Genomic DNA, 26,128 nt, shown 5'->3' on the forward strand with positions numbered 1-26,128 from the left:
ATAGATAGTATTTCATTCAATGAATTTTTTTTCTTAAAAGTAATAGAATTTTTTCTTTGTTCTTAAGATCAAGATGAGTTTTCATTCCAGAATATGAACTTGAAAGGAAGGCTTTTGGGTGAAAGAAAGCATGCAACAGCTTTATCAACATAGCTATCCATCTTTTTTCATTATTGTAGAGCCTTCAAAAATCAGATGAGATTGGATTTGTTTACGGTGAATAAAGAATACTCACAATGTTTCTTTGCCTTGGTGAGATAACAGTCAACTGCTGCAATGCTTTTTAATTTGCTATGTTTTGTTTTCTTTTTTATTTTTTGTGTGGAGGGTATTTGCTGCTGTTTTGCATTTCAGAACTTGTTTGTGAAAAAAAATGTGCAACCTGACACATGTGTAAAAGAACTTATCTGTGCAAATGAAACTACCTATGTGTGAATGTCAATATCAGCTATATCTCAGCTATTAAGGATCATGTACTGTATATATTGAATTTATATATGTGTATGTGTATGTGTATTGATAAAGAGATGAGGTGGATCCATGGTTGAGATGCTGACTCTGATAACTGCAAGGTCATGAGGTTGGCAGTTCAAGACACAAGTACTGTGTGACAGTGTAAGCTCCCATCACTCTGTTTCTGGCAACCAAGCACTTTGAAAGCATGTAAAAGTGCAAGTAGATAAATAGGGACCACTTCAGTGGGAAGGTAATAGTGTTCAGTGCAGTTATGCTGGCCACACGATCACAAAGTATTCTTTAGACAATGTTGGCTCTTCGGATTAGAAACAGAGATGAGCATTGTTCCCTACACTTGGACATGACTTGATAATCATATCAAAGGGGAAACCTTTACCTTTGCTTTTACATACTGGTATAACTGTAAATGAAAGCAAGGTAGATAAAATAGTATATTTTATATTTATGGAAACATTCAAAATATAATGACAACAGGGACAGCTGTTGGATTCTTAGCATCTGAATTCCATTTCAGATAATGGACTTCCAAATTACCGTATCTCTTTTCCAAATGGAACCATATGTGTTAGAGATCAACCACCATTACAAGTTGTATTTCTGAATTTGTATTTCTGAATTTTGTATGTATGTGTTCACTCTGCTTTAGCTTTCAATTCATGCCCCTCCTCCAAATGCATGCGAGTGTATACACCCACACCCAGTTTTCAGTATGCAGTGATAAAGCACAACAAACAATATAATAATAATATAATAATAAATTTTATTTATGTTTCCCCGCCTCTCCCATTGGATCGAAACAGGGTTACAGACTAAAAAACCATTACAAAATTGATATAAAATATAAAACAATACAAAAATACAATACAATCTCTATTAATACTCGCTCATGACATATCACATACATATCCAGGGTAAGGCAGAGGATCGATAACAGCCAGAATGAGTAACTTTATTCTTCATGATGTGCCTGCATATATGATCTCTGATTCAGATAATTTTAGTGTTTGTTGCTGTTGTGTACCTTCAATTCATTACTGACTTATGTTGACTCTAAGGAGAACCTATCATGGGATTTTCTTGGCAGAATTTATTCCTGGAGATTTACCCTTGCTTTCTTCTGAGGCTGAGAGTGTGTGACTTAGTCAACGTATCCCAGTGAGTTTCCATAGTCAAGTGGGGATTCCAACTCTGGTCTCCCAGTGTCCTAGTCCAAGACTCAAACCCCATACAACAATGTACACATGTATGCATATAATACTACATAAAGATAATCTGAATGCAACCATACATAATATGACATTGTTGAAGCATTACGAAAGTGAGTGTGCACATTGATAATGCAGTGATGAGGGCTGGTTGATCTCAATATTCTGAAAGCAGTTAAAACTGTAAAACTTTAGGGGATTATCACACAGGTAAATAAAATGTCTTACTGCTGCTGAATCCAGTCTTCATTCAGGCTGCACGCTGCTGTTATTGCATGGCTTTTCTCCTCAGAACTGTCATCTGGGTACAGCCCGGCTCCAATGAGGGACCCTGAACTCACTTCAGCAGCCATTTTTAAAGTCAGAAAGCCCCCTTGCAGCCCGAATGAAATTGAATTTGGCAGTGGTAAAACGCTTTATTTAGCTGTACAACAATCCCCTTAGTGTGCTGTATGCTGGGATTAATTTCAGAAATACTGCTGTTTAAACAACATTTAGGTACTATAGAACAATGAGGAATGCAGTGGTGGAATTCATTTTTCTTTTGCTGTGCAAAGAATGTAACTCTAAGGTTTGTTCCTGGGCTCCCACAGCATGTAGAACCAACATGCCTTAGATGGGCTGGAGCTTGACATCAGAAGACTCAGGAGATCACTGCACATATCTTTTAAACTGTGATTATGTCTGTAGAATAGCACTTTTGGTGATACTTATCACACAATCACACAAAAATATTTTTTAAAAAATGATATACATTCCAAGATGCAAGCCTTGATTTTGCCATTTTATATAAGAGACACCATTTCACTATGCCATTGTATTTAATGGGACTTGAGCATCCATGGATTTTGGTATCCACGTGGCATCCAGGAAACAAACTCCAGTCGATACCAAGGATACCAACTGTATTAATACTACTGTAAAGCAGGAGTAACTACTAGTGTAAGACTAAGGCTGAGGAAATGTCAGTGTCTAAGCCCCATTCATCTCAGTGTCTGATCTTGATCCACTCAGTCTCTTTCAGTCTTATCAACCTCAGAAGATTGTTATGAAAATAAAATGGGGTGGGGGGGGAAACCATGCTGATGCCATGCTGAAATCCTTGTGAGGAGGGAAGGATTTTTTAAAAAAAAAATGAAATAAAGGAATGAAAGTACACATACACACACACCCTGTGCTATTCTAATGTTTTAAAAAACATATTCAACAACAATAAATATATAAATAAAAAAATCTGACTCCATTTTAATAAGAAAGTTGGAAACACTACAAAATAAAAAAGACATGCTATACTTGCCCAACATATCCATTTTAACACAGCTAGCTTATAATTTCTTGAGTGTGATAGAAAGACAGAGACACTTTCAAAGTAAAGCCAGGTCATATTTATCTAAATCTGCAAGGAGACCTGTCAGTAAAATCATGCATATCTCCTGAAGCTAGCAATCTACCAGTGACACCTTAACAGAAGACAAGCATATGCAATGCATTATTATTAAAGGGGTGTTAGTCACACTGTAACATCTCCAGAGACACTTAAGGACAAAGTTTTATTGCCGACACACTCAGCTCCTGCCATATTACTTCTATGCAAATATGTCTGAGGGAATCAGCATCAGTCCAGAAACCTCTTCCTGCAGCGATGGCATGACAATCATTTATCTGCATCCGGCACCGACTGCCACAAAATGACGCCGCTTTGTGATAGAGACTTAAACTAATATGCAGAATCACCTCCGCAAGTGCAAGGGAATATTAAAGATTGTATCTCGCTGACAGCTTTTCATCAAAGCTTCAGAGAGTACGAAGAAGTGGAGGCTAATCCACATTGTGTATCATTGGATACTGTCATTTTCACACTCTACAGCTGCTTTGCAGAGTTGACTTGAAGAGTAATTACTGCTAAGATAAGCCCTTTTCTGGTATACCTGCAATTAATTCTCCATGTTAAAAAAAAAACACACGAGAAAGGAATCTGACACTTTAATAATGTTTAAATACACTTAATCTATTTCTTTCCCACTTAGATGTTTCCTAAATATGAGGAAGAAAGAAGATTTTAAAGTACTTACAGCTGTCCCTTCTTATGCAAATCACCCTCAGACCTGTAATACTCTATCACAAAATAGCCAGTGTGAAATATGATCAAAAATTACAATAGACTACAGAACAAGTGAGGAATTATCATAAAGATGAAAACACAATATGATTTCCTTGTGTATAACTATTACTTTTATCAGAGATTATCATGCCATTAAAGATTCAAGGGCACAGAAGTTAATTCAATTTACAAAAAAAGTATTTTAAGGTGAATTAAAATGACTACTCTGTTTCTATCCACTTTTCTCATTTCCATATTCTTCCCAGTTTTTAAAATCAAAATGTGGATTAAATAGACCTGCTTAGACAAGTAAATGTACAGCTAAAAAATAATTAATACTGCATTATGACCACTGGTATAGAGTTTGGTCCAAAAAGTCAAAGATAAAAATGGTCTGATAATTTTGGAAAAGTCTGAGTTGATCCTGTAATGTAATATATTAAAAACATAATGATGGCAGACAGATACATATATCTCCTATACAAAATAGCTAAAATGAAATAAATGTACAGAACAGTGTACCCTGCTGTACATCCCTACTATACAGATAGGGTGTTTCAAAAGAAAAAATGCAATGAAACAGATTGTAAGGATGAAGAAAAAATTAAGCCTGAGATTATGATTTTCACCCTCAAAAGGAACCTTTGCTGCATACCTAATAGTGACGATTTTAGATAAATTGCCAAGTTAAAAGATGTTAATGATGACTATCTATTTAACCACCCAAGATTAAACCCAAGACCTGCATATCTGCTACATATGTTTCAGTAGCCTTCCCTAAGTTATTAAGGTTCTCATATTTTGCAGCTACAGCAGATGCATATTTTCTGTGGACTAGCTTTCAACTGGAAAAGTCTCATTCTCCTTTAACAGGGTAAGAGTCCTGATTTTGGGTGATCTGCAAAAAGAGATGGCTTCCTGCAACTTGTCTCTAAAAGCTATGACAGTTTCTGTTGTATACTTTTTCAGAGACTAATTATAATTTACTTCATTATTTCATGGAGTGACACACAATCATTTTAATTTGTTCAAGAATACCAGCTGTTGCCAAGATGGCCATATTTATACAACACCCTTCACAAGACTTATTTTTACCTCAAATGTGGTGCCTCTTTGGTTTAAGAATAATATATCTCTTAAATTTATCTACCTTCTTAATGATGACACTAATTACAGATTATGTACATTCTTAATGATGGTCCTAATTAAAGAAAAATTATTTTTTTAAAAAATGTTTTGCTCTACACTTTTATCTAAATGAATGCACATGTATTTAAATTATTCTGTTTTAAAATTTTGTGCTATCTTCCCTATTTTTTAAAAAAAAGCTCAAAGTAAAATTAATAACAAACCCAGAACCAAAAACTCACAACTAAGCAGCTGATTACTGGTTGCATGTTCATATTATTCCCTACACTGCATTCTGGACATTTTATCATTTTTACTACTGGTCTTGTTTCAATATAATGCAGTGCTCCCACCTTTCATTTTGTTATATGTTGGTTTGCAAATGTTAAAAAAATAGCTCATAAAAATAAACAAACAAATAAGCCCCAACAGGGATGAAAAAGTGTACCGAGATTTGATTTCAATATGGTAATTTTAATTCAAATGACATGCAGGTACTTAGCAGGAAACCTTGTTGTATACAAATCCTTCTTGGATTGGTCAGCTCTCCCTGCCTGCCCATCCCTCCCTGTCTCCAAGACTATCAGAGTGGTAGGGCAAACACGGCTCTTTTTTCCATACCCCAGGCGTCCCAGACACCTGCAGCTTGCTCTGCCCATCACTTACACCTTCCCAGTCAGGTGCCCCCTCACCTCGTCATCAGGACCACGTTAAGTCACTTATTTCCACGAATCCTGGTGAGTGGATTTTCTTCTACCGTACTTGTACAGTGCCACCCTTGCTGCTTTCATACGATCATTGCATACGGTGGGGATGTGGCCACAGCCATTTTTGAGCTCCCCCCACCATATGCAGCAACCGCAGATTCTCCAGTCTGGCTCAGAAGTTTCAGCACCTGCCCTATAAGATAACACCTGGCGTATAAGACGACCCCCGACTTTTGAGAAGATTTTCCTGGGTTAAAAAGCAGTCTTATATGCCAGAAAATACAGTATTTTAATTATTCACTACCAACTGACTGCTGGAAAACCCCATCAGGACTAATAATAGACTTGCCAGAATTTTGCACATTTCCCCCAAATATTCCACATTATGAATGTTGTGAAGGGATATTCTGTGAAGAAAACAATGAGGGGGGATGTGCACACAGAAGAGCTAGGTTTCTGCATAGAAAATGAGTTTTCTGCACCAAAACCACTGCACCCTATGAAGGAAAACTGTTTTCTGCACAGAAAACGTATCCCCCCCCACACACAAACACTTTTATCTCTGAAGACTAATTGCTCTGCAACATTTTTGGATACATATAAGGAGAATATTTGCATAGGCATACAGTATTTATTTCCCCCTGTTTAGGCAGAAAACCATCATAATCTCTCTTATCTCTTATTCTTTATGTGATATAGCTATTCCTTACACTGTAAACCTGAAAAAAGAACTCTCATGTGACTGAAATTTTTAAGCCACACTGAGAGTTTTTTTTTAAAAAGGATGAATCATAAATACTTTAAAATAAATAAATAAATAAATAAAACTAATTAGTCTTTGCTTACGATGAAGTCAAACACTATGGTTGAGACAGCAAGAACAACAACAACAACAACAACATTCCTTTCTCGATGGAGAAATGTGAGCATCATGGAAGCCTACAAATCACCGTAAAAACAGAGTATAATTCTGTAGCAACAGAGCTTTCAGCCACTTTGTAATATATGCTTTAGACATGACAGATATTGTTTCAACATCCAACCAGTGCACTAAAGCTTGATGCTCTCTGTATTCAATTTTGTCACTTAATTTTAAATACTAATTAGATAATATATCACTCTTTAATATAACCCCATCTGAACAGAGAACACAGATAACCAGTATTTATTGAACAGACTTTGAGGAAGGTCTCTTTCTATTCTTGAAAACTACTTAACTTTTCCCATGAAAGCTAATTTATACTGCTTAATAGGGGGGGGGGGGGAATAACTGTACGAAGACAAAATGGTGGTGCTGTTCAGAGCAAAGCCAAACAGTCAATTAAATTTGTTCTCTGTCACAAATTACAGGTGACAGCAATGTTTTGGAATTGCCAAATCCTCACATAAAGAGAAGTTGCTTCTGTTACTTGTTTCATAGAATCACAGAGTCGGAAGCCATGTAGGAATGCACAGCCCTCTGCCATGCAGGACTACATAATCAAAATGATGCCATGCTGTAGTACTAAGAGGTGAGCTTTCTTCCTTTAATTCTGTGCTTTGATTGTATGGCCCTTGTGGCCTCTTCTAGCACAATGATTCTTTGAGTCTACATTTAAAAAAACAAACAAAAAACAAACAAAAACAAAAAAACCAAAAGATGACTATGCAGCTGTGGGGTACAGCTAGCAGCATATATGTTCACATCAGCCCAGTGGATGGTCACACTGATGACATCAGAAGTTTGCTCCTTGTTCATCCATTTACTTAGCAACAGTGTGCCTGCCTAGTGGCACACACTATGATGATGCGTGCCATGATGTTTCTTGGGTGCAGCACCCAAATAGCACCCCTTCACAGATGCAAAAAGAACCCGCCCAGAAGCGGGTTCTTTTTTGGTCCCTCTGGAGGCTGTGGCATGCTTTTGCCATGGTCTCCTTCTCAGGCAAAAACAGGAGGCATTTAGCCACCTGTCTGCACAGCCCCTAATTTTCAAGTTTCTGTTTCAGCTACACAAACCATGTAGAGACTTAATCACATGGTTTTGTATTGGTTTTTTTACTCCTAGCAAGTACACAGGGTTCAGTAAAAAGCTACAAGTTTTTCCTCATAGAAGGTACTACAGATGTTAGTGAGCATTATCCAGTGCCCCAGCCCTAACTAAGAACATTAACTTTTCAGAAGTATCCTTCATGATACAATCATTTTGTATCACTTTGTATTTTGTAGGTTCATTTTGCAAATGAGAGAAAAATGTGTTTCATACAGAAATGGCTATGTATCTTGCTGACTGAGCTTGCCACTAGAAAGCATCACTAATGGTAAATCACTGGCAATATATGCATAGACACCATTGCAATATTTGCCATATAGTGATGGGACTTACCCCATCAGTGATCTACACAATCTAGTAAAACAAACAACCACTGTCACCTGCCTTGGATAATTGACCTTTCAGAGGCCAAGAACTTCCCAGATATTGAGAGTTATAAAACATGCCTATAACAGAAATGTATGCTTAATATAATATCCAGCTCTGTAACACACTTTATTTATTTATTTTGTGGTCCCAGTCAGTGACCTTATCAGGTGGAGTGAATTCCTAAAGGAAACAAGTATTGGCTCTCACTTACCAGTTCTTCACGGAGCTGGAAAATGAGTTCATCTCTTTCCTTCAGTTGTAGCTTCAGTGCCGAACATTCATCTTTCATTATATCCTACAAAAACATCAAAAGAGATGTTATAATAGACTTGGTGTCCCCCACCCCTTTGCTCTTGACAAGAAAAGGCAGCTTCACACAGTGTGAGATAATTACATCCCAGTAATGAAACTCAACGTCCTTCCATCATGTGTGATATTTTTAATAACATATTCTAAGTTTGCAGTGTAAACAAGCTAATGCACCGAAAGATGTTATACGCACAGAAATGTGGAAGAGCTCCCTGTGTTTTAAGTCCATTTTGTTAGTGTCTCATAATTTTAAGCCTTTTATTGAAGTTCCTATCAGGCATCTCTATTTCATGAAAGAACAGATGGCTGTAAAATTTCATAGTTGTGTTCATACAAAACTGCATTGCAAAAAAAAAAAAAAATCTCTTCAGATGCATTACTGGAGATTTTAAAAACAACATCAACAAAGCAATCTGCAGATAAAGAAAGTAAGCAGAAATGCAAGCAGGCACTCAGTAAACAGAAAGGAAGCAACCCTTCCATGAAAGGAAATAACCTAGCATGACAGTCAACAATATTGCTATAAAGTCAAATGTAGTGACCTGTGAGTGTGTTTGGAGCTCTTTTAAATTAGACTCAAACAATACAGGTTATTTGTGGGTGGATTTGGCAAGAAGCATGAAATTAAACTGAGAGAAAAAGAAAGCATCCTAGAAACCAAACAAAACCATTCCTTTATACCTACAGACTAGGGGTCAAACAATAGGGATGTCCAAGTACAAGTGAGGGTCAAGCCAGGCATTACATTAAATGAGTATTGCCTATGTTTTTCTCATTTTCATCTTATTTGGTTTAAAAGTCATACCCTCTCCCGAGGAAATATCTTACAATGGTAGTTCAGTCAGTTTAAATGGAATTACAGTCTATCCTAACCAGAGTGTTACAGACTGGACATTTTTTAATTGACAAATTCTTGGCTTACTAATACAGCATTAAATACGGGCATTTAACCTAGGCACCTATAGATGGTAGAATATAGAAACTCCCTATTTTTATTGTTATTTGGTCTTGTAATGAAAGATTAATGCTTACTTAAATTTCAAGTCAGGGAAGAAAGACTGATCTCAAGTTACTCTGAGAGTTAGTATATTAGGGATCTCTGATGATAAGTAGTAGGGCATATTGTAAAAGTGGGGTGTGCATTATAGCCTAGTGTACTGAACAAAAATATAAGATGTAGACCTCTGATTGGATAAGTGATGTCCTGGGTGGGTGTTAAGACAGAGTAAAAGAGCTAAGTCAGAGCCACATAATTAGGCTGCTTAGGTAGGCCTCCAATGCAGGAAGAGAAAGGTATATGTAGCCTTCCCAAGAAAAGTTCTTGATAAGCCCTGATATGCTACCCTAAAAGGCTAGTTCTAATAAGAGTATCAGGTATGCACTTTGATGTGATTAATGCAGTTAAGACCTGCTTGAGAAGTCCTTAATTTTAACCCATCAATGCCTGTTTTACATATTAACCTGTTACAGGTATAAAATTCCTCAAATAGATGAGACTGCCATGGACAATTGGTTAAGGGTAAATGGTTAAGAATATGATACAGAATAAGATTGTGAATGTGTAAAAGCCTTTATGAATTATCTGTGTAATGACTTAGGAGTCATGTTTGGAAAATTATGTGATCAGGGAGGACCTCATTATAATGAGGTACAACGTGGTCTAGAAGGCTGATATTCTTACGTGTATTACTCATTGCCAAGCCTGTTACAGAGCAGGTTAGAGAGATGAAGCCCTTATACATGTCCTGGTGAATATCATGTGATGGCTACATGATTTAATATAACATGCCTTACATGCAAAATAATACAACAATGCCTTACATATAATGTTATGGAATATAACCAATATGAATTGCCCGGACATTGCTATATCTGTGTTTCTCCCTGAAGGAAATGTGTATGTATGGATATATCAATGAATATTTAAAATTAAAAGCCTGAAATAGTACCAAAATAGCATGTACCTTCCCATGTAAACATCCTACAACTCCAGGTCTTGGAGATGTTTAAGTGGATTGTTGATGTTAATCTGAACTGTCTGCTTTAATCATTATCATAAATTGAGTGATCAGAAGTTGATAAAGGTGACCCTAGACAGAACCCAGAATTATCTGACAACTGCCAAAGAATCTCAGCCTTTCACTTTAAGAGATACATGTGAGAAACTATACCTTTCTCAATGGTTACAAGTGGAACCTCCAAAGAAATTGTAGTGGAGAACATTCCTGTCCAGAATGTTGGCTAATCACTCACACTGTGGGCCCTTTCACACTATTTATAGTGTTATGATTCCATTTTTAACTGTCATGCCTGCATCCTATGTTATCCTGGCATTGGCAATTTGGGGAGGGACTTTTATAATTCTCAGTCCAGAGCTCTATCCCTCACCAAATACAAACCCCAGGACTCCATAGCATGCAGCCATGGTAGTTGAAGTGGAGGCACAGTGTTGTAATTTTGGAGTGTGAAGGGGATTCCTGTTCCAAGATATGCCCTTATTTTCCTTTTAACAGTAATCATTCCAAAGTCAGAGAATTCTCTACTCCTATTGGTCTGGATGGGATTCTCTCCACCCCTTTTCCTTTTCTCCCTCAAGTTCTCCCTACATTTCTGCAAACCTTAGGATTTTCCCAACTGTGCTGATTGATATTTCTGCTGCTGGGGTACTAAGGGCAGGTACTCTGAAAAGAAATCGACTGCTAGTATATCTGATGTTTTGCACAGGCATTGCTGTTTTGTTTACAGAAAGATTCACACTTTGAGAGTGATTTAGTACATTAGTAGATAAGATGCATCCTATCCAGTTTCTCCATTTTTTAGAATGATATAAGTAGATAGTTCTAAGATAACTTTTCATATAATTTCAAAGTATAATTCCCAGGATTCTCTGGGGAAGGTTTTAAAGTTGAATTAACGTAATAACTATACAAGTCTTAAGCAGTGTGTATAGATTTTCTATACGTTTAATTTATAGCAATACCTTCTGAGTACTGAGTACTAGTATTACCAAAACATGAACAGTAAGTACACTGGAAAACCAGAGCAAGAGACTACCATCTGTATGTGATACTCTGAAGATGTCAGGAAGAAACTCTGCTAGAACATGGCCACATAGCCTGAAAAACCCACAAAAAACTATGTATGTGATAGGTTCTTTCTCGAAAAGAAAAAAGAAACCTCCCATCTTACCAGTTATCAAATTATGCATGCATTCTAGGATAAATCAGAAGTAAGGTTCTTTCCAGACATCTAACATTTGAATATGTGCTTAACTCACAAGTTTAACTGCTCACAACTGTTTCAGATAATCAGCATGTTTTGTTTTGTTTCTAAGTGCTAGTCTTTATTAGAAATATGGCATCCTCTAGAAATGTCTGGCACTTCTGCAAAAAAGGTAACTTGACAATGATGGGAACAAGTAGATGTCACAATATGTGAAAGGGGAGGATTCAGGGAAGGGAAATGTGGAGTAATGCCAGATAAAGAGTCACAACAGTAGAGGAATCTCTCTCAGTGGTAAAGGGTGGCTGCCATCCCACCGCCTGAGGTGTCCCCCCCACACAAAAAAAAAAGACACTTGGGGAAGTTACTTTCGATATGAGCCTTGCACATATTCAAAAAAGCCACAACAACTTGTACAGAAGGAGTTCAGCAAACACAGTTGCAACTAAATAATAGTACAATTTGCTCTACCTCCACAGGTAAGTAGAACCGAATGGTATGAGATAGCTATGATGATATAATATTGTGCTGTATAAAGCAGATGGGTGAAATGTGGCACATGGGTCATTTTTGTGCCCTCCGGGGTTCCCCAAAGTTCAAAAAAGTCTATCAGGAAGTGACCTGGGCTTTAACTTATAGCTCATTTCAGGTTGTTTAAAAAATGTTCCCATGCCTAAAACAGCATGAGAAGGGAATAAAAACATGGCAAAACTGTTCCTATACAACCTAGTGCATGGGTGGGCAACTGTGCAAGGGACCAGGGGACATTTTCCCAACCTTTGCCCACCTGGTAGTCCACACTACCATGTTCCTGTTCACTTGGTGTCACTTCCTGGTGGGTTTTCAGCATTTTCCCCTTCATTCTGTGTTTTTGGGAGGTGTTAATAGAAACAAACACTGTGTGTTGGCACATCTTTGGCAGGTTGGGAGCAAAAAAAAACCCCTACCTGAAAAATCAGCCTGAAAAAAATAAATGGCGGCTCTGGGAGTTTTTTAGGGGGCTGCACTTCGGCATCTCAAGGTTTGCATATCGTCAGCAGGCTGCATTTTACCAACCCTTGTCATAGGAGGCGATTGGTGCAAATGAAGTCAAAACACATTTTACGTTTTTTCTAGAGACAGCATGGAAGAGCTTTCTAAAGTCTCTAAGGGAGCAATGACCCCCTAATTCCTGACAGTTGCCTATTCCCAATACAGAGTAACATGCAAATAAGATTTTAGCCAATATGATGGAACAACGTATCAAAAATATAAGGACACTGATAGATTTTGATTATTTTTCTCTGCGAGTATTTAAATAGTCATTCACACACACACACACACACACACACACACACACCTCTGAACTGCAGAGGAAGTGTAATTTTCAGTTGTTAATAAAATATATGCAAAAGGAAAAAAATTCACAGACCATACTTGCTGTTTGTGTGCCTTAAAGTATGAATGTGCCCAATAAAGTGCAATGGAAAAGCACAAGGTAGAGATATAATGAGATGGAGGGGAGTGAGAGAGAGACCATGAGGAGGGTAATCATGGGCATAAGACTACAACACAACATTTCTGTCAAAAAGCAAAATGTAGTGCATAGAAGTCAGTCAATCTATCTGTACCTTGAAAGGCTTAAATGTAGCAAATGCTAGGAAACCTGAGGTGAAGAACAGGTCATCATTTCAAGGCTTGCTGGTTCTGGACCATTACTGTGAAATACATCACTATTTGTTACAGAAGCTTTTAAAGTGAAGGGGAAAAGAAAGACATAAGCAAACAGATTTCACACAAAGGATAGAGGGAAACTCTTTAGGAATTCCATGGCATAAATTAATCTGAGCAACATACAGAACTCATTTCCCTTAAATCTGGCTTCAGTTACAGAGGTAACAGGAACCATCTTTATATAGGACACTTCTCTACCTCCTATATTTGGTCTCACAACATGAAAACATCAAAACTTCAACAAAGTGCAGGCAGTTTGATTTGAAAGTATCTGAAAATATTAGAGTGTCAATGCAATCCAATAAAATCTCCAATGATGGGGAAGGGGCCATATATAGATTATGTGTGGAACAAGGAACAGGTAACAAAATGCTCCCCATCTCTGAAAATGATGTAATTCTCCTAGTAATAAGCTTTAATAGCCCCTCTGCTTTTACTATTTTTTAGCACTTGTAGTGTGGTTGGATTGAGTCAATAATTGTTTGCCCCACTCACCTACTACTAAGGTTTTGTTTCCTCAACTCAGAAGCCACTGGAGTGAGAACAAAAAGTATTACTTTCTCCTCCTACCCTCACTCTGTTTGGCTTGCCATGTGTATCATATATACATGCAGTCATGGTTATAAAATGTTGAGTGGTATGGTGCCTTTAGTAAACTTCCACTTAAACATCAGTGTCATATTTCGGCTAAGCAGTAGCTTTTACTGAAAACTGCCAAGAAGGGGGGAAAATAGGGTTAGCATTCAACATTGTAGTCAGGCATTAATAACCCAGAGTTACAGATCTATAACTGCTCTATATTTGGTACGATTGTGTAGTCTTACTGTAAAAGTACATAAATACCCTCTTGCCAGTTTACCTTAAGAGCCCAGAGCTGAATCAGATAGAGCCAGCATGGTTTAGTGGTTTGAGCATTGGGCTACAACTCTGGGGACTTGCTCAGCCTTGAAACCCACTGGGCAAGTCACATGTTCTCAGCCTCAGGGGAAGGCAATGACAAACCTCCTCTGAACAAATCTTGCCAAGTAATTCCCATGATAGGTTTGCCTTAGGGTAGTCATAAATCAGAAATGACTTGTAGGTAGAAAAAAACACAACAACAACAAGCTGAATCAGATAACGGAGGTCCGTTCAGCTGGTACAGCAGCTGCAGCCATTCGCTGAGATATCATATCTGGCAATGGTGATATATGTCTTGATTACATCTCATTTGTAATCTTTACATGGGACTTCTTTTAGAGTTCTTTACATGGGACTTCTTTTAGAAACTGTTCAGAAACTTCAGCCAGTTGTGGCCAGAATGTTGACCAGGGCTAGTTATAGAGGATATCATAGAATCATAGAATCGTAGAGAACAGCGATAATGCTATAATATAGAATGAAATGCCCTTGTTAAAAGAGCTTCACTGACGACTAGCTCTTTTCCAGCCACAATTCAAAGGGCTGGCCATGACTTATAAAGCCCTATATGGCATAGGTCCAGATTATCTGAAATAACATATATCCCCATATGAACCTGCCCAAACTCTTAAGATCTACAGGGGAAGGCTTTCTCTTATTCCCTCCACCATCACAGGTTCGCTTGGTGAGAACATGAGAGGCTATACTCAGCGGCTGCTCCAACCCTCTGGCAATCCCTTCCATGAGAAGCTAGGCTGACCCCCTCCTAACTTTCCTTTAGTCAGCAGGCAAAGACAATTCTGTTTAAACCGGCTTTTAATGAATAAGTAGAGAAGTTCTTATTTAGATGTGTGTTATATTTATTTTTAAAATTTTGTTTGGCTTTTAAAATATGTTATTTTTAATGTGGTTTTTTTGTTTTTTTAGAAAAAAATTGTGTCAAGGTTTTTTAACTGATCCTGTATGGAAGGTGCCACTATTAGAGAAAGGTGCGTGTAAATGAAATGAATAAACAACATTGTCCTGTAACATTCCAAAGATGCTAAGTTAATTTTCTTTCTTTTCTTTTTTTAAATTGAGAGTTATAGTGACTGATTCCTATAAAAACTTTTCTGCTCACCTTAAAGGGTAGGGTTGTTAGTCACAGTATAATGCCTGCTGCATATCAAATGGAGATGTGGATGATGGCAGTAGGTTCCACTCATGCATCAAGAAGCAAGATATAAAATTTACATTGTGCAGTGATTTAAAAGAAAGCCTGTATAAGATGATGTATAGATGGCATCTAACTCCAAATAAGCTGTCAAAAATGTCCCAGAATGTTTCAAATCAATGTTAGGGATGTCAAGGTAAGGAGAACTCCTTTTTTCATATGTTGTGGACTTGTAAGAAGGTGAAAAATTACTGGTCTAAGATTTAGATGTTAATACAAAATGAAAAAAGAAAGAAAGAGTAGATTTTGTAATGTTACCAGAAATATTTTTGTTGGGTGTTATGGATTGTAAATATGGATTATTTCTTCAAAATACAATAAAAGCAGCAAGAATATTATTTGCACAAACTTGGATATGGACTGAAGGACTGATGATGGAATAATTGATTATTAATGCTGCTAAATTAGCCCAAATGCCAAACTTAAAACGAACAAATCAATTGAAGGCCTTCTGAAAGACTGGGGTCCATTTCTGGATTTTTGAGCAATAGGAAATGATCAATGATGTTAGATCAAACAATGTAACAATATGTGGTTATTGTTTTTAGTAATTTTAGTAGGATTATTTAGTTGGACCTATAAAAGTAATTTCCCTCCTTTCCCTTTTTTTCTTTCTCTTTACAATCAGGATTGGGGATCAGAGCCCTATTATGTATTAGATACTTGCCTTTTCCTTTCTTTCTTCTTTTCTTTCTGACTTTTTTTTTTAATGTATATTACTTTGATTGTAAATTAGTTTGTTCAGGTCAAAAATAATAAAAAAAAAACTTTAAAATGAAGTAGCACTATTAGAATTTTCTAAGCAAACATACTGTGCTTATACCACAATAACAAAATAGTATAAACAGATTTAACCTGGTGCTATTGGAGGTATATTTGCCATAATTTCACTGCCAACGTAGTATTGTAAATTTAGAATACTATTGTTGTATTTTAAATTACATTTGTTAAATCTTCTGAATATAGAAGGTTTAGCAGGCTGTTTACTGGCTTAGTGTAATCCCTGCTGTTGAGAACAGATTTCCTTAAATAACTGTCATCAGAATAAAAAGTTATACATATTTACAGGACAGAAGTATCCCACTGATGTTATTTTCACTGAGCCTGAGAAATATGGAATGCCAAGCATAGTCACAATTATTTTTGACTCAATTCACACAAAACCACAAGCTCTAAGAGATAGACAACTCCACCCCTCCAAAAGGTATCACCCACCAAACAGACAGATATTAAATGCAAAACTGCATTCTTGACAGTTTGGGGATGTGAAAGCTGGAAGTGAAGTGAAATCTGGAAGTAAACTGAAGAGAGCTGATAGGGAGAGAATCAACTCATATGAATTGTCATGCTGGAGAGAAGTTCTATGGATGCCATGGACTGCTAAAAAGACAAATAAATGGGTCCTCGAGCAAATGAAGCCTCAACTTGCCTTGAAACCCAAGATGACTAAACTGAGACTGCCATGCTTTGGACATATCATGAGAAGACATAAATTCCCAAGAAAAGACAAGAATGTTTGGTAAGGTAGAAGGCAGTAGGAAAAGAGAAAACCACATTAGGGAGGGATAGACACAATCAAGGTAGCCATGGCTCTGAATCGGTGAGACCTAAGCAGGACTATTAATGACATGGGTGACTTGGAGGTCTCTCATTCACAGGGTCACCATAAGTTGAAGTGGACTTGATGAAAATTAAATATAAATTTAAAAAAATGTTTTGTTGACAATCAACAACCTCAAAATGCCATGGAAAATTATACTTTGATTTGCACTAAGAGTCTGAGAGATAAGCATTAATCTCTCATGCAATGTAAAATTTCATCCCATTATCTCTCTCTGAGAGGAAGCAACAAGCCTCATCGATTTCATTAGCATTTAGTTTGCTTTAAGATGCTTGAAAGAATGTCTTCCATTCCATTCTCTTCTCATCACCCTGTACACTAATTGTGAATTCCATAATCAGCAGATTTACTAATTGTGAATTCAGGCACTGAGTTATCCTGTTGCAATGCAGATACTGAGAAATAGGGGCCAGGTATCACTATTTGGCATTTGCCCACTGTGCCCCAGGTTTTGTTTTTTATAATCAATTAATAAATCAGTCAAAGCATCTTCTGCATATTCATGTATTTTGAAGAAATGTTCTATAAAGAGCCATAAACTATAAGGAACCCGTGAATGTTGTACATTATCACTCAAGCTGTTTCTGTTCCATTGTGCTGTCCATTCATTTTGCATTTTTATTCACACAAAAATGTGTATGCAATTGGGGAACACATTTCTGTATGCAATTTCTGTATGCAGTGATATCCAATTTTAAGCAGTAATTTCACTCAAGAGAATTTACTTCAGTTTTGTACATTACTTCACTTGAGTGCACATCAGCCAACATACACATTTTTGTCAATATTCTTTGACAGGAGAATTGCATTGCAAAGCTCAAACAAGTGTGAATACTGACAGATAACCACATGCCAATTCACACATTGGTTCAGGAAGAACATATTAGGTGGAGTAGCATTAAAATGTGAATTGGACAAGACTGTGTACACTGATGTACCTCTCTGATGTCCACATTAATAAAAATGTTGTTTGTAATATACAGTATAAAACATATTTGACAAAGTTGCATTTATAATCTGTCTTCCCAAGAGATAATGATAACATTTTGCCCCTTATATGACTCAATTAATTATTTCCTCATTAAAGACATTCTCTTGATAAACTGAATGTTTTCATCAGAAACAACAGAAAACATATATCCACCATTAACTGATCTTAAATGTCCCCCTCCCCTTTAAAACTAGGCAGATATGATACTAAAATGCATATTTAGGAATGTAACATCATACAAGATAGAAGAAGTGTCCTCAGGTGACTTTAAAATATTCATGTATTTCTGTCTTTAAATACAGTACAGGATGTTATATTGGTAACAATTATGTAACGTATCTTTGGTCTTACAAATTTAGGTCTCCAGTGCCTTATTAGAGCATCTAGAGGGATTAGATTCAACCTCCAATTCTGGGGCTGTATTAATGTAGAAGCTAAAGGAGAGATTTCTGAGCAAGGTGAATTCAGTATTTGCTTCCCTGTTGAAAAAGGGTGCATGCCTGTTTCAGCTTCCTCTTTAAACACTGGCCTCCAGGAGAAAGACACAGAGTATATACATTATACACTTTTTGGGATATGACAGTACTTTTACTGTACTTTAACTATTATGGCTCCATTCCACAGAATCCTGAGATTTTTACTTTGTTGAAGAACTGTAAGAGAACTATAATTCATGGAAGTGCACTCAAGATTTCCAGCAGAGAATTCTAGGTATCTCACTGAAAATTTAATATACTTGGATCAATTACAATTGAAGTGATATCAAGGTTCAGTGAAAGAAAGAAAAAAACACATTTATAGTCTACTTTCTCCCAATAGCCAATGAGGGGGTAACCATGCAAAAAACCACTTTCAGCATTCAGTGAGCCATTTGCCAGGACTCACATTTTTAGAATGAAATATCATCCAAGATCCTGTATCACAGGCTGTAACTGTACAATGTTGGAGCTACATAGCTGACAAGATATTCAACTATGGTTGGGAACTGGGGGCTCTCACACACAATGGGGTACTGCACAAAAGTGGGCATAGCTATCCATCTGGAAGGAGAATGCCTATGATTTTGCACTGCCCACCATACTGGATTGTCAGTGCCCCCATGGCTCTGTTGTGGGCCACTATTGTCACTGCACAAGAGGAGCCTGTGCCAGAAAGTGCCATACTATTGTGCAGCAGGATCACTATGCTACCACAATGCTGAATACTACAGCAATTATTCCTCTTGGGATTAAAAACTTTAAGCATAAATTGGGAAACAACATTGTAAATTCCCAAGAGGATACCATCCATCCTTTGTAACTGTAACAACCAATCTGGCACACACCAAACCTCAACAACAACACCAAACACTTTTGTTTGTTTAGGCCATTGCACATTATGTACAACGCTTTACTTCTATAGAGAAGTTCTGCTTAAACTAATTACTATGAATTTAGCTGTTGCCTGTAATGCTAATGCTTTATCTAGTTATGATGTCCTTTGCTGGAGGTGATAGATAATGGCTGTATGACACAAAAAGCCACAAATGTTTTCAGTAGCTTTCCAAATGTCATGAATAGTAAAATCACAAGAACTATAGTAGGCATCAAAAGATTGAAAAACATTGCATGTTGATATTTTAAATTTAATCGATGGCAGCACAAATATTTTTTGGAACTGTTCCCAGGAATACTTCAAATGAATTGTATGGTAATGTGAAGTGGTGAAATCATTCTATCATATATACTAAAAATAATTAGCTTCCACTTAAATGGCTATAAAACCAATGCATCCCTGTATACAGGATAATGCATAATGATTTCCGTGGCTTCTAGAAACTGAACATATGTTAAAATTCTGAATCTACTGCAATAGACTTCTGTTATGTAGAAAAAATAATCTTTTAAAAAGACAATGCCATTTACTTTAATGCAGTTCTTAAAGTAAATAATTTAAAAACTATCCAAATAGAGTTCAGTTGTTAATACTAGCAACTTTTGCAAAGAAACAAACAGCAATAAAATACTGAGATAATTATGGCAATAATTTAATGTACCGTATCTATATTTCTCCCTATCCATCCTTCCTCTGGGGGGGGGGGTGTCTCTTTGTGTCTCAAATGGAGCCATCTAACTCTCTCCTCCAAACAATTCTACTGCAGTCTAGGTTAACAGAGGGTGATAATCCCAAGGTAGCTGTGGCAATTTCATGATTGATCAGGGTCTTCATTGTCCAAGCCCAAAATTCCATTTGGTGCACAACAGTAGTTTTTTATAGGCTTTGCTCTCCCAGTGCAAGATGTGCATACTGACAGACTAATGTTACCAAATAATTTCATAATAACATGGAAAACACAGAGTAAGAAGAAGTCTACTCTGTGGGCCATCAAGTCCAAACTCCTGCCATGCAGGAATACACAGTCAAAGCACTCCTGACAGATGGCCATCCAGCCTCTATTTAAAAACATCCAAAGAAGGAGACACAACCACACTCTGGAACGGAATCTCTTTTCTCGTACTTTGAATTCACTGCACCATGCCCTAGTATCTGGAACTGCAGAAAACAAGCTTGCTCCATTCTCAATATGGCATACTTTCAAATATTTAAACACGACTATCATTAACACTCTTCTAGGCTAAACATTCTCAGACCCTTAAGTCACACCTCATATGGCATGGTTTCCAGACCTTTCACTATTTTGGTGGTTCTTCTCTAGACACACTCTGGCTTCTCAATATCCCACTTCAGTTGTAGTGTCCAGAACAGGATACAGTCAGTGTTGGTACATGGAACTTGGTTCCTTTCTGTACAAATGAGAGCAACAATGGAATGATATTTCTGATGAGTGAATATTTTTCCAGTGTAAGGAACCCAGAGGCTCTCACAGATGTCAGACTACAACTGCATTGCTCCTGAGCATTAGCCAACCTATCTAGAGCTGTCTGGAATATCTGGAAAATCACATGTCATATCCTTATATCTGTTGTCTGCATGGAAGAATGATAAGAAATGTCTTCACCGACTTTGATAAATAAAGCAAAGTCTATGAACTTTTCAAATAATACTTCCATTTTACAGAGCACTTATGCTCATATATCTGATGTGATTCTATTTTTACTAAATAAAACTTCAGATATTGTGCTCCAATTATATGCTGACATTACATTCAAATACATTTTTATTAGAAAAGATACCTTTGTTAAGCTAATGTGACACTTCATTGCTACATTTTGTGCAGCTCTATCAATCTTTAAATATCACTGATTTTGGATAAATGTAGACAATCCAGTTCCTACACAGCCATTAAGAAGATAATTGTGCCAGAAAATTGTGGATTTTAAAAAGGCCTTTGAAAATATAAAATAGAAAATTAATCTCTTGGGTTTTTTTTTTTAAAAAAAAACTTGTAGTTATGAATGAAAAGCTTTATGAGTATTAGTGAAAACTTGCATAAATCAAACAGTTTATCAAATCCTTTTAGTTATGAAGAAAAATGTTAATTTATTGAGCCTAAGGCTAAGGCCATACTAAGGCGTGTTACAGACCGCTCGTTTGGGGTGGCCTGTAGGTGCTCCTTTCCCCGCCAGATTGGGGACCTCAGCTGCCAGAACGGCAGCCTCCAAGGCCCCAATCCGCCGCTTTCCAAGCTCGGCCCCTTTCTCCTTTGCATCGCTGCCGCAGCTGTCTAAAGGCTGCGCCAGCGATGCAAACCACGGAATGAGATCTGTTTTGGAGCTTCTTCATGCACCGTGGAAAGGGCACTCTATGCGTCCTCACGCGGTGCAAAGATGTCACGTCCGTGCCACCCCGTTTGGAGGCGACGCGTTCGTGACATCGTAATGGCAGCCCCCGTGTGGAATGGGCGCCGCCATTTTGTACGTCCTGGGGACGTATTAGGGTTAGGTGCGTGCGGAAAGGCACGCACTTTGCCTAACCCTAGTACATCCCCAGGATGTACTTTATGCCCATTTGTAATGCGCCTAAGGAAACAAAGCAGTTTGACACCGTGTTAACTTCCATGGCTGAATGTTATAGAATTCTGGGATTTGTAGTGTGTTGTAGCACTAGCGATCTGACAGGAAAGGCAAAATATACAACACAAAACTGCAGATCCCAAAATCTTATAGCACTGAGTCACAGCAGTTCAAGTGGTGTTAAATTGCCTTATTTTTGTAGTGTGGCAGCAGCTTAAGACATAGAATCATAGAATCAAACAGTTGGAAGGGGGCCCATAGGCCATAATGTCCAAGCTACTGTTCAATGCAGGGTCACTAGCTAGAGCATTCCCAACAGACAACTGTGCATCCTTTTTCTGAAAGCACCCATAGAAGGGAACCTTACCACCTGTCTAGGTAGTTCTGTTGGTTTCATTGCCAAACTATTCTCACTGTCAGTTCCTTCTAATATTCAATTGAAATCTACCCTCCTGCAACCTAAAACCATTAGAACCTAGTTCTACCCTCTGAGGCACCAGAGAATAAGGCCCTGTACAGACCACAACTTTGTGCTAGCCTGTGGGTGGAATCAGGGTGCGGTGTCCTGATACTGGATGCCCTGTCTCTGCCCCAGATGATGCAGCGCTGAAGGAGCACCATACAGCTGCACTGCTGCAGCTATAGCAACTTTTGGAGGGTGGAAAAAGGAGCCACTTTTTGTAGCTCCTTTTTGTGCCCTGCAGAGGCTAGAACAGGGCTACAGCATGAGGTTGCCATGGCCCCAATCCAGTCAGCAAAAGGGCAGTCTGTATAGTCCCCAAGTCTGCATCTTCTTCTTTCTGGCAGCCTGTAAAGTATTTAAAGGGTGTGATAATGGCACTTGTAAGGATGTTGAACACCAGGCCTAAGAAAGAATTCTGGTGCTCCATTTGTCACTTTACTCCAAAAAAAGGAAACTTCAGTGAACTTTCTGTCTGTAAACATTTGTAGCCCTTTGACCAATACAAATCTATCAAGTATGAGAATTATCTAGTCCACAGTTTACCAGCCTGTCCACAAGACTATCACAACTATCACAGGGGATTTTGTCCAAAGTCTTACTAACATTAAGATACATTATGTCCACAACGTTCCTATGATCTACAAAGTTTCTCATTCAATACAAAAAGAGATAAATTAAGTGTTCACAGTGGCATGATTTCTTTAGAACTTTGTTGGTATTAATATCTAGCTAATGGATCAATTGGTTTTTTAAAAAAAATACTATCCATTTCTTCAGTCTGGCTTTTAACTCAGTAGCAGGCCAGTACAGTGATGTCAATCAGTATATTATAATCATAAGTCTTATCTAATCAGCTTTCAGATTATTAAATTATGTTTGCCTTTCTTTTCTTAAGAGTTCAAGTTCATCTTGTTTGTTTCCTATGCTCCATGCACTGGTGTGGGTTATACACAATAAAAACAACTGAAACCTTATCCTTACCAGCTGCTTTGTTCTTGGCTCCCCATCCATTGATGGGGGCATTGTTGGGGGCAATTAGCTTACAATTGTAAACCGCTTAGACACTGTTAGTTCAGTATGAAGCAGTATATAAATGAAGCTGTTTGTTTTGTTTTGTTTGATCAGTTCCTATTTCACTGCCCAATATTCAGCACATTGATAATTCACTTGTCCCAAATACATGGTATCCTCTGCAAAGCTGGTTTATCCCTCCTACTCAGGATTCAGTCAAAACCTTCTTGGTCATGTTGACAAGTCCTTTGCAAATACATCATTCCCAACATGGTTTCTTCCATACCACCTTAACCTAGAATTGCATGCTAGTGCTAGAGCACATAATTTCAAGGTGAGAAAATCCCCCCTCCTGACCTACACAAACAAACCTCAAAAACAGGTCAGAAAATATATCAACCACAACCAAGTCGTTTCAGGCTTACTTTCTTCTGCTTCTTCTACAAAGACAACACAAAATGCCATACTGACTCTTCTTATTCACTCACTTCTCTTCAGAACCTTTCAGTAGGGTTAGAAAGGATATTTGAAAATATTTGAAAAAATAGTCAATAATATGTTTTTGAGTGTCAAGAAAGTCTGAGAAGAAAAATATTGGACTGACAAGGATATTCACAGTTTGGGACTTATTTGGACATGGTTATTTTGCATAGAAAACAGCATGTTATGCAAAACTTAATATCTTATACAACTATTTCTAATATTTCTATGTAGTTTTCTATGTATATCAACCACATGTGAATTTTGCACAGAATAAGTCCTTAACTGCAAGGAGAAATAAAAAACAAAATGGAAAACATAACAAAAACAACTATGACTTTTGAAGACCTTCTCACAACAGGAAGAAAATTGCTAAAATTACTCTGTTTCTTTTAAGAAGAAAATTAGTGCAAATTTCATCCTGCCTCTTGGTGACTATGAGTGCAGCTATAGAACTGGCACACAAAGCTACAATGAATGCAACCTTTTTGCATGGACTTTTATAGTGAAGGATGGTTTTTGAGGTGCACAGGAATCCCAGCCATAATGGAAATCCCACTTGCAAATATTCAAGTATTTAGTTGTCAAGTTGATTCAGTGTCTCTCCATTCTGCCATTCTGGAGATATTGAATTGTAACTCAGTCAAGAGAGACTGAAGCCAATAGACTGTTTCATTCTCTTGATCAACATCTACCAACCCTAGAAACTATTTTAACCTATTTTATTATTTAGAATGTTAATTTTCTAAAGAATCAGGTAATCAAGAAGTTGAGGCAACCAGATATACAACTTCACATGCTATAAATGCTTATTTACAGTATTAATATGTTTTATTATTGCCCCCCTGCCCCCCAAGAAAACACTTGTGGCTTAAAACATATCATTGCATTCAAATATTTCATATAATTTTCACACATATCTCACATTAACAAAGTTACACAGGATCCCACAGTTGCATAAATCAATGGTGCAATGGCCAACAAGATCATACTCACTCACTGCACAGTGGTCAGTACTCACTGATTCAAAAGTGAGAGAAGAGACTCTGTGTCTTTGTGGAATAATTGGCTGAACCAAAGACCACACGTAGGCAACCTCTGGGAAAGCACAACCATTTGTAACAGTAATTACAGTAAATGCTAATGTAGTGCCCTAACAGGATTCCATCCATTACTTCTTCTTCTCCATTACTCAAACCACCCTCCATCTCCTCACACCTAATTTCCAAATCTATCATTTAATTTTTCAGTATATTGTTTCAAATATATAAACTGTTTTCTCATTTAATTTGAAAGTATATCATTCAATTTACAGGGGTGAATGGCATCATTTTTAATTTTAACCCATTAAAAATTACAAAGGTCTACACATTCAAATCTGTCTGAAGTAATTCTCTTTCTTTCTGGCCAGGAGATATCTTTCAAGAGGTCTAGCTGGTGGACTTGGTGAATAAGAGCAGCTGGATTAATGAGTTTATTATCATTCATTAAAGACTGTTGTGTGGATGACTTCCTAGTTTAATTAGTTTTATTACTGAAGGAAATTGCTTCATATGCCGAACTCATCAACAAACATGTCTAGAAAACATTACAGTAGTAATCAGATGATACAAGAAATCATTAATTAGTTTGTATGACTGAAGACACATATTATGGGCAATGATAATAGCATAAAGATGGACGTAATATACATCTGACATAAAATGATTTATCAGATCTACTAATTCTGGGATAAAACAGGCAGTAATGATTTTAAAGAAAAAAGATTAAGTACACGAGAGGTGTTGATATGGCACAGAGAGGGCTCTTCCTGTAATTATGGCCCATGCTGACAGTAATAGCTTCTGAAGGTTTAAACAGGTCAGGTTTATCCAGATAATAAATCCTAATGCAAATCTTCCATGACTCAAATATTCTAATGAAAATGATAATTAGTAACCGGAAGCTCAACAGAAAGTGTGCACTGGCTTCCCACATCTCTTCTTCAGACACACAAACAGCCACCCACGCAAACAGATATAAAGACCTTCTCTCAAAAATATTGAATCATTAAATCCACTACTTGGAAAGCAGTATCAGAGAAAGAGCAGCCTGAAAAAGTTTCAGGTGCCTGAAGAGGCAGCAGCCTAGCAACCGCCACATAAAAGGAGGGGGGGGGGGATGCAGAAATCAGAAGCATTTTTCTTGAAAATAATGTTAACATGACTGAGGTTAAAATACACAATAGAGTTCT

General features: G+C 37.3%; 1 protein-coding gene across 3 annotated transcripts in view; it reads right to left on the reverse strand.

The window, feature by feature from the left end:
• Positions 1-26,128, reverse strand: part of CCSER1 (coiled-coil serine rich protein 1) — a 927,042-nt gene that overhangs the window by 423,890 nt on the left and 477,024 nt on the right. For all 3 annotated transcript variants that reach the window (XM_089527103.1, XM_089527102.1, XM_089527104.1), the window contains one exon: positions 8,231-8,314. In XM_089527103.1, coding sequence (XP_089383229.1) covers positions 8,231-8,314 — 84 coding nt within the window. The remainder of the gene's footprint in view (positions 1-8,230; positions 8,315-26,128) is intronic.

Source organism: Sceloporus occidentalis, unplaced genomic scaffold (assembly GCF_023333645.1).
Source record: "Sceloporus occidentalis isolate IW3139 unplaced genomic scaffold, rSceOcc1.0.p SCAF_5, whole genome shotgun sequence".
Classification (NCBI taxonomy): domain Eukaryota; kingdom Metazoa; phylum Chordata; class Lepidosauria; order Squamata; family Phrynosomatidae; genus Sceloporus; species Sceloporus occidentalis.